This window comes from Dipodomys spectabilis, unplaced genomic scaffold (assembly GCF_019054845.1).
Source record: "Dipodomys spectabilis isolate Male_0828 unplaced genomic scaffold, ASM1905484v1 ptg000096l, whole genome shotgun sequence".
Classification (NCBI taxonomy): domain Eukaryota; kingdom Metazoa; phylum Chordata; class Mammalia; order Rodentia; family Heteromyidae; genus Dipodomys; species Dipodomys spectabilis.
In genome coordinates, this window is record NW_024870773.1 from 1,258,488 (window position 1) to 1,268,609 (window position 10,122).

The 10,122-nt window shown below is 52.2% G+C and overlaps 1 protein-coding gene across 1 annotated transcript; it reads right to left on the reverse strand.

Annotated features, from left to right (window-relative positions):
* Nucleotides 1-5,307: 5,307 nt before the first annotated feature.
* On the reverse strand, nucleotides 5,308-8,194 carry Map10 (microtubule associated protein 10). Its single transcript, XM_042686186.1, has 2 exons — nucleotides 7,929-8,194; nucleotides 5,308-7,853 (listed from the first exon to the last, which is right to left on the reverse strand). Exons 1-2 carry the CDS (start codon nucleotides 8,192-8,194, stop codon nucleotides 5,423-5,425), a joined length of 2,697 nt encoding a protein of 898 aa, XP_042542120.1. The 3' UTR covers nucleotides 5,308-5,422.
* Between the last annotated feature and the right edge of the window lie 1,928 nt (nucleotides 8,195-10,122).

The following is a 10,122-nucleotide window of genomic DNA, read 5'->3' on the forward strand; positions in this document are numbered from 1 at the left end:
GAGAGGGGAGGGAGGAGTTGGGGAAGTGGGGAGGAAAGGGCTGGTAGGGGAAATATAAAGGAGGGGGTAACAATGCTCAATAGGAAATTGACTCATTACCTTGCTCATGTAACTGTAACCCCTCTGTACAGTATCTTTACAATAAAAATATATATGTTAAAAACAAAAAAGTGCCCCATATAGAAAACTAGTAGAGAAATGGCTTTGCAGGGTAGGAATCAAAAGATGCATTTTGTACCCACCAAGTACCAAAAGAAAAAAATCAAAATCAAGTAAAGATGGTAGCAGAAAGGGCACCATGTGAGGCACTAGCAAATGGAAAACAGCCAGGTCCATAATAGAGTTCATCAGGCCCTACACAGTAGTGCAAGAGACTTCAGTGTGAGGAAACTCAAGCCACTCACCAGATGAGCAGCTGGAAGTAGGAGCAGTAGAGTGAGGTCAGTAGATAAAGAAGGGCACTCGATAAAATCTGACACATATTCACAATTAAGATCTAAAACTCAGTATCTATCTAGTGATCCCTCCACTTCTGAGTTGTGGGGTGCATCTGTCAAGCTGGTGTGCCAAAAGCCCGGAGCAAATACCGCACACAGCAGAGGAAGGTTTGCAGTGGTCCTTCTAAGAGTAGGGGTAAAACGAAGGCGCTCAGAGCCTGCTTTAGCACACCAGCGGTCCCAGGGCTGCTCTGGAGCAAGCTCAGCCTGGAGCAAACCAGCCATCCTTCCTTCCCTCTGAGGTATGGGCCTGAGTGTATCTTTCCTTCCCTTCGGTCTGCATTTGATCTTCCCAAAACTAGACAGCCCAGCTGGCTTCTGCTTGGCTGTCAACAATCTGTGGGCAAGAATCGCTTCTGGCTGGCCAGCGTGCAAAGTCCTTGGAGCCTAAGAGTTTGAGGACTATTGGGTTAGAGAAGAAAACAAGTAGATCTGTCTTTTCAGATCTGACAGCAATAAAGCTAGAGCTGTTGAGCACAACAGTATGAAAATGTCTACTTGCCTGTCTGAGGCTGAAAGATGAAGGGACTGACGTCTTGCAAGGGCATGGGTTCTGCCCTACGTTGGACAGTAACCTGGAAATGTGAAGCTGTGCCTACCCAAGGGCCTCTGGCAATCATGCTCTGTGCACAGAGCACAGACCCTCGGCACTGTGACAAGGGTACCCTGGATACACCATTCGTCCTCCAGTGGATGGGGGATGTGGTTACCCTTAGGAGAGGGCCAAAGGGGAGTGGCTGTGTGTGTGTGTGTGTGTATGTGTGAGAGAGAGAGAGAGAGAGAGAGAGAGAGAGAGAGAGAGAGAGAGAGAGAATAACAGAAAAGCCTACACAGAGTGAAGTGTGTGGAGGAGTTTGCTGTTTACTCGTTTGAATGTTGGAAATATTTCATAATAAGAACAAATGAATGGGCCCACAGACGCGAGCCAAACAAATCCACATATATTCTCGTGCCTGATCAGCACACACTGAAGCTGGCTGCCTACAGAGAATGCGAACATTTGAGTTCAGATGTCGTGAGTTCTATGGAGACCCACGCGCAGCTTTTGCTCACACCCGGCATGCTGAAAGAAGTCTGATGACTCAGTTAATTGCAGCAGCACAGTTGTGGTGTAGGGTCAGCATGCCTCAGTCTCTTCGTGCCTCCCAGGAGCTGTCCACCGGGAAAGCATCCTTCAAGCACACACCCTCCTGGGACGGGCAGCTCAGGCACTCACCTGCAGACAGTTATGCAGAGGGGAAACCTAAAGAAGGGCGGGGACTTTCTTGGCCACCCTTGTCCGTCAGAGCACATGCAGGGCAGACATGGAAGCCACAAGTTGTGAGAGGCAGTTGGAGCGAGAGACTGGAACAGAACAGGTCCAGTAGCCTGGTGAGGTCTGTGGAAGAGATGGGAAGGGCCTCCTGGAGCCTGCATCTCCAGTCTTGCACGTGTAGCCTCTGGTGTGCAGCTGACCTTCACAGCGGCAGCTCTATGATGGGCCACAACCAGATCCTTCTCCCACTGCTCTTCGAGCTCAACTACATCCTTGCATTGAGCCCAAGCAAAATACAAGAAGGAAATGAACAAAACACAAGATTCCAAAAGCCCCAAGGCAGGCTCTCGGCCCACAGCGAGCCCCCCTGCCCCCCAAGACCCCGGCCTTCCATCGCTTGCTTGCCTCCTGACAGCAGTCTTGGGTGCTATCCCAGGGCGCTTGTCTGGTCTCCCCACTGTTTCAGGACAACCCAATCCTGTGGAGGACACCTGCTGCCCAGGCTCCTGCTCAGTGCTCGACTGGAAAGGAGGTTCCCCCTTCCACAGCTTATCAGGAGAAGTGAAGAGCTCTGGTTCGGGCCATGCCCTCTCCATAGCTGTTTTCACATTTCTACACGTAGCATGCTGACAGACAGCAAAATCATTTAACAGGGCTTTAAAGCAACCTGTAGGCAGGGGATAGGAGGAATAGCCTCTGCTTCCCTGTGGGCAGATGTCTCACTTCTTAGGAAACCTTGACTGCAATTATACCCAGACTCCAACCCTTCATACTGGACGGAAGGACTCACACCCCCCACAGACACCACACACAGTGACAGGGCTCCAGCAGCGGCTTCTCTGGCTCCGAATGAGGACCTGTACTACCTTTCTCACGAGACATCTTTGTTCCGCCTCTGAGGTCTACTCTGCCTTGCCTTGCCGAGGGAAAGTTAACTTTTTGGAAGGGTTGATTTCCTGACAAGATGGTAATTATCCATACACCACCCTTTGGGACAGGCATCACAGTATTTTCTCTAACATCCATGATTTTCAACCCATCCACACGCAAATCCACTGTTTCATATGCTGTACACTGTTGTGAAACCAACCCCGTGACAGTAATGGAGCATAGCCAAGGGACCACGGTGGCAACCGAACGGAGACCAAACGGAGACCAGCGCTGCACAGCTTCCAGTTTGCTGTACCAAAGACCAGTCTTACAACACCTTATCTGCTACAAGGCTCAGTGGTCTCCCAACACTTTGATACTTCTGGGTGCCCAAAGCAAAACCACCACCAAAGCTTTTCCCTTGGGTGGAGCATCTTACCACCAGCCTGGCAGTTCTTCTCTGTTCCAGGTGTCCCCTGTCCCTCTTGTTCTCGTCCTGGGGAGAGGGGGCTGTCAGAAAGCATGCTCATTTTCCAGCACCCCCCCCCCCAGCCCCTTGCTGTGGTCCCAGGGTTCCTGTACCACATTTTCCATCTTTTCAGTCCCATTTGCTAGCATCTTCCAGAAATTCTCCAGTGTGCTGTCCACACCACCATCACATCCCTGTTTTCCCGGTCTTTTCTCACAACCCCAGGCCCTGGATTCCCTCCCTAGCAACACAAACAAGTATGGAAGTACTTCAGACCCTATCTCCAGGCACCTCTGTCCGGGCTCTCGTTAAAGCCAGATTTCACAATAGCTTAGTTTTATCACAGGCCTTCATTATTTATGACCTTGAACAATTATTTCAATAATCTGTAGTAATTAATTCAACAGGCTTTATAAGGAGTTCATTATGAAATTCTTTAAAAATTCAGTTTACAGATTGTAGAATTAAAGTGTGAGACAGAACTTGAAGAAGTTGCAAGCAGACAATACAACACACATGAAAATAGTTATTTCTACTAGAATTTAGCAGCAGAAACCACTAACACAATTCTAAAAGAACACTTTTGTGGAGAGCAGGAAGGGAAGCTTCTCCAGCAGCTCAGCTCCACCTGCTCAGTTTTATGACATGTATGAGCTCCCGGCACTGAATTCATCATTTTCCTCACCTGCTCTCATCAGATATTCCTAAATGATAGTGGATATTCAAAGAATCATGTCTTTGAAGATTCTGATATTGCTTGTATTTTGATCATTTCAGCAATGAAAAATAGCTGTTAAAAAATTTGTACTGTACAACCAATGTCATTTAGGTATCTCTACAGTACAGCAACTATTCTTTTATTTTTTCGTTGGTCGTGGGACCTGAACTCTGGGCCTGGGCACTGTCCCTCATCTCTTCAGCTTAAGGCTAGCGTTCTACCACTTGAGCCACAGCACCACTTCTCGCTTTTTCTGCTTACGTGGTGCTGAGGAATCGAACCCAGGGCCTCATGCATGCAAGGCAAGCACTCTACCACTGAGCCACCTTCCCAGCCCCAATGACACTATTCTTATGCTAGGCATTCATGGCTACTGTCTGGGCCTGCCTTTATTCACCAAGTTTTCTTGCACCACCCTGCAGTGTGAATCTGTTACGCTAAGCTAGAAGATACGCTCACACTTCCAGGAGCGTCATTCTTTTTATGCTTTTAACCCCCTGACAGAATGTCCTTTCCTCTTCTTACCATCTATCTAAACCTCACATAACTACAACCATTCAAAAGAAAATAATACTTCTAAAGAAATAAATAGCAATCACTTCATGTCCAAAAATATCAGCTATATTAGCATATCTAAAAATTAAAGGATAACAAAGCTCGAAGAAAACATACACAAATATTTGAACACACAGGAGGTCCAAGTATAAAATCAATGGAAGAAGTTATAAAGAAATGGTCACTTCTCTTTAGAAAAATATACTTTCATACATGAACAATCTGAAATGACATGTAATAGAATGAACTATTCTAGAAACTACATGGGAAGGCACGTTAGACAGCTTAATTCCTCTCCAAATGTCTCAGCAAACACCCAAGTACTGTTTACACCTAGCACAACTTATTTGCAAACATGTCTCAAAAATAATCCTATAAGGTGTTTCTTTAGGGTTTCTGCTTGTTTTAATTGCTTGATGCTATGCATTCCTAGTGCTTCAAATGCCAGACTTTATTCCATTTGTTCAAATGCTTTTACTGCACCCCAACCACATATCAGTGGCAGGCTGGATACTAAGAAAATACTGGTGCTAAGACCATTGGGATGCCTACGCCCATCATAGAACTAACGCCCAGTGGAAGAACATGAATGAATCCTGCAAACTGTGGCTAAAATGATAAGGGCACAGGACACTGTGTAAACATATACCTGTAAAAAAAAACTACTGCATCCATTTAAACTGAGTGCCTTTAACGGCAGAAGCTGCATCTTAAATACTTTTGTACCTTAGTGCATTTTGGACATGTGCATCTGAGGCTACCCTTATTAAGTGGCCTTCTTTTTTCAATGACGCACAGGAACCAGCTTTAGGATACTCTTCACTTTGGGATACTTGAAGAGAAACTTTAAGTAGACATATTTTTATTCTTAAACAACTTAAAGAATTTTTACCTAATTTAGAAGGTGATGTCATGACCAATATGGTCATATTTAGCGGTAGGATGCTAACAAACTCAATTCTTTAAAAAAAAAAAAAGCTATTTGCAATATTTGCATAGAAAGTGGTGTTTTCACTAACAGCCAATGGTCTGAATAGACCATGAAGAAGTGAGTGTTCTCACACTGTGTATCCTGGAAGCTTGTTTATTACTAATTCGCAGATGTCTCTGTATTGCTTGGAAGTGTTGAGTGAACAAACATCATCATCTTCAAAGTGATCAGATGAACTGCTCTCCAGGTTCTTGAGTTGGAGTTCTGACAAATTAGATGGCAGATAGGAACTCACCTGTGACGTCCGGGGTGACTGGCTTCTATCTACAGACTGGCAACCAGCCCCTGCTATATGTCTAATGGTGATGTCCAGACCTGTCTTTACACTCTTGGAATTACACAGACCAGTTTGATCTATGTGGTGTCTGTTCTTCTTAATCCAGGACGATGAAGATAAATCGTTGGAAGAGATGCTTGACACGTCCTCTACGCTTTTATCTGAAGTCTTAACATGTGATCTGCTGTGTGAGGGCACTGGTGACCCAGCTGAAAAGGGTGGACTGAGCAGAGAACTCTTCTCACTGCTACTTTTTCTTAGGGACAATCTTGCTTCACTAGACTTACTTGGACAGGCACTATGTTTCTGACTTGCTGCCCCTGCACTGCTATGATCGTGGGCTTGCCAACTTCTGCTGGTGTCCTCCGGGGTACAGAAATCTTCAGAATAGCAAGGGCTGGTGAAGTCATCTGAGGACTCAGGCTCTAAGATGTTTTCACAGCAGTTATTTTTACTCCGTGTATTGTCAGTCAAACCAGCACTGAGAGTTTTAGTGTCTGTGGTTCTGACCTGCCCATGATTTATTTCCCTACCTACAATTTGGCCAACAGCATCCTGTGGGAAAACACATGGGCTCTGGCCTTCCGTGTCCAATTTTCCTCCCCAAGTGCTTGTGTGTCTGGGTCTTTCTGAAGTAATGGAATCCACAGGGCTCACAGTCGTTCCCCAGGGAGCATTGCCTCTCCTGTAGTCACCACTGTCGACCAGTCCCAAGGGAACACTGCCTTTCCTGTGGTCACCACTGTGGACTGGTCCCAAGGGAGCACTTCCTCTCTTGTGATCACCACTCTCGACTGGTCCCAAGAGAACACTGCCTCTGCTGTGATCACCACTGTCGACTAGACCCAAGGGAGCACTGCCTCTCCTGTGGTCACCACTGTCAATGGTGGCATTGTCAGCTGCTCCTCTCTGTTCCCGCTGGGCAGTGCTGGGCTCACCAGGAACTCTCCCGACTGACCTGGAGGCATCACTGCTCTCAACCGAAGAACTACCAGGAGGTAAATGCCTCTCTTTGGGCACTGTGTGCATCATCCTCTGACTTGGCTCCGCAAGGCTTAAGGACTTGACCTGGCCTGATGGAATCCTGACTTGGGTGCCCCAGGTTTGCGCATGCCTTTTCCGGTACTGCTCTCTCTTCTCATGGACCATCAGCATGCCGGGGTTCGTCTGCCGCAAACGCAGTCGCAGGGTGTTTGTCAGGCCGTACAGCAGCCTCCCCCCGGTGCCTCTTCTGGGGAGGCCCCCGCTGCTCTTCTCAAGCTCTCTTCCCTTCTTCAAGCCTTCACCCAGGCTCTTCGGGCACTGCGGACTTGTGGTCTTTTCCTGTCTGCCCATGGAACTGGCCTCCTTCTGGTCCGGCTCAGGCTGGCTGGGTTTGGGGTGCGGCGCCTTCTCATCCATCCGGTACAGCCAGGCCAGGTGCGGGTGCACCTGGGTGGGGCTGGCCACAGGCCGGTTGTACAGCACAGACAACTCGATCAACAAGGCGTTCAGCAAAGGCAGCTGCCTCAGGGTGTCGAGGGCGGCATGCTCGCTGGGCGGGCGATCCCCGTGGTCCCGCACCCCAGTGGGGGGCGCCGGCAGTGGAGGGCCCTGAGGCCCCTCCGGACTCACGTGGCCCTGGGGACGTGGGGGCCAGGGTGGGTCTGCAGGCCGGGCTTCGGGAAGGGCACCCTCGGGCAGGGCAGCTCCACCCCGGGGCTCCATGGTGATCTCGGCCTGCGCAGGAGGCGCTCTTCCCCGGGTCTGGCGGGTGTAATATAGCGGAGGGGGACAAAACGTGTTGGCTGCGAACTCCAGCTCCACGCCTTGGGGACTGGGCGAGCTGGCGGCCGGGAGGAGGGGCCTCTCGGGGCCGGCCTTCCTGGGGCCGCCCGGGGCGCTCACGGGCTGGGCCGGCGGGGCGGGCTTGGGGGGCTCAGGCGGGTGCCCCGGGTCCAGGGCGGGCTTGGGGGGCTCGGGCGGGGTCCCCGGGTCCAGGTGGAGGTCGGGGAGCTCGGGCGGGAGCCCCGGGTCCATGAGGGGTTTGGGGATCTCGGGATCCGAGGCGGGCTTGGGGGGCTCGGCTCCGAGGTCCCGGAGGCGGTAGAAGAGCGCCAGGTCCCCGACGCGCCGGCCGTCGGCACTGCGCAGGGCGAACGTCCCTCGCCGGCCCTGGGGCGCTGACGCGGCCAGCGGGATGTCGCAGGCGCCCAGCAGGCGGGGCGCGGGGTCCGCGGGGCTCTGCGCGTGCTCGGCGTCCGCGGCGTCCTCGGGGCCGGCGGGCGGCGGCGGCGGCGGCGGCGGCGGCGGCGGCGGCAGCAGCAGCGCGGCGCGCAGGCGCGAGCGGCGCAGGGCGGCCGGGCGCAGGCGGAACACGCAGGCCTTGCCGCGGCCGAAGCCGATGGCGCCCGGGCGCGGGGGCGGGCGCGCGGCGGCGGGCGGCGGGCGCACGAGTAGCGGCGGGAAGTCCAGCAGGCGGAAGGCCAGCGTGGGGCCCGGGGCACGCGGCGGCGGCGCGGCCTCCAGGCACACCCAGTCCACGAGCAGCTCCAGGGAGAAGAGCCGCTCTGCCGCCGCCATGGCCGCGGCCCTGGAGACGCCGTCGGAGGGGCGGGGCTCGGGGGCCGGAAGTCCAGCCACGGTCTCTCGCGAGAGGTGGGAGCGGTGTTTCACGAGGTCAGAGGCGGGAGGTCAGCGGGCCCGCGCCCGGCTCCACAGCCGAGGCTCTTGCGCTGGAGAGGCGCGGAGGCCGGCAGGTGAGGAGCGGGGCCGGGTGGTGTGGGGACGGGGGCCGAGGTCGGAGGACGGGGGCCGGGCGGTGTGGGGACGGGGGCCGGAGGGTGTGGGGGGCCGAGGACGGGGGCCTGGCGGTCCCTCATCCCTGGCGTCGTTCGCCATGTCGCAGGCCCGGCCGCCGTCCCCAGGGCTGAGCCCACCCCACCCACCCCGGTGCAGTGGGCTCCGAACCTGGCGCCCTGCCGCCCGGGGAGGATGCAGGACTTGATCCGCAGCATCAGGCCACGCACTTGCCTGCGGCCCTTTGGTCTCTCCAGCCTTCACCCTCGCCTGTTCGAGGGCACCGAGTTACCCCTTCATTCATCCAAACGGGTCGCAGGTAATGTGACCGTCGTCATGGTCAAGGTGTAGCAGAGTGGAATTAACACAGGCGAATCAGAACAGCTCGTCAGGGCCCAGAAAGGAGACTCAGGTCTGTAATCCCAGCCACCAGGGCAAGAGAGACAGGGTTGCCTTCCAAGCCAGCCCTGGGCAACAGTGTGAGACCTTGGAAGTTAATATGGCGTAAAAGTTGAGGTAAGGCCTCCAGCAGTAGAGTGCTTGCCTAGCATGCGAGACCCTGAGATCGAACCCTAGTACCACCAAAACACAAACACACACACATACCTACTCGGATGTGAGTATTCGTGTGTGTCTCTAGCCACTTCCTAATTATGTAACCCGGCCACAAGCTCACAAATTCTGGGAACTTTCCTCAAAGCCTATCTCCCCAGCTCTCCATCTATGCTATACATCTGAAAATGCAGACTCTTGAGCCCCCTTCCAGATCCCTTCTCTGTGTCCCAGGTAAGTCTGAGCAGGGGGCCTCTGCACTATTCTTTGAAGACCACCAGAGTAGTTTCTAACTCATTTCCATGACTGTGTGACTGCTTGAGAAGTTCATTAACAACCAGGATGGTGTTGCCCATGCTAGGAGAATAAAAGGAAGGTTTATGCAGTCAAAGTTCACTCTTTCACACTTTTGAGGTGTATTCAAGGGAGTGGAGTGGGTGGCCTTTTGGTGTGAAGCATTCCTTTTGGCATGCCCAGCGCCATACCTTGGCCTCTGGTATGGATTAAGAGACCCAGCTCTTCCTGGGACTCTGGGGCAGCAATTAAAACATCATTAAAGGTATGTTAAGATACTATTAAAGCACTGTTAGGGATATTATTCCTTTAAATATTTCTCTAAAGATGTTGGATGTGGGGATAATTTGACTCCCTGGCAACTGTCAGGCCCTTTCTTAGCACCCAAGCTGCCTTGAGTCGAAGCTTATTGGCCAAATGACCATCCAGCCTAGCCTACTGCCAGCGTCAGTATCTCTGAATACTCACAAGACAGCTTGAGGGAGCCACATGACCACCTCAGCCGCTTTCTGCCAAAGCACAAATCTGGCTCCAGAGGCACTGTGTCAGCCATGATTGTTTCAAACACCTTGTGCTGGACTTGTAACTTGTCAAGCTCCTGTGAACTGTACATCACCTGCAGCCACCTCCACCCAGGACAGAGAGGGGACATTTCACCTGATGGCTCAGCAGAAGGCATATGACTAGTACAAACAGTCCTTCCTATGTATGAAGGACCAACTGCAATTGGTACAAATGAAAGTCATCATGTTCATAAGATACTGTGCCCTGATTGGTACAAACTCAGTCCCACATTTACACGAAGGGCTGCTGTGATTGCTGTACATGACCTTACCATACCCCACTTCCTGGATATATAAGCAAGC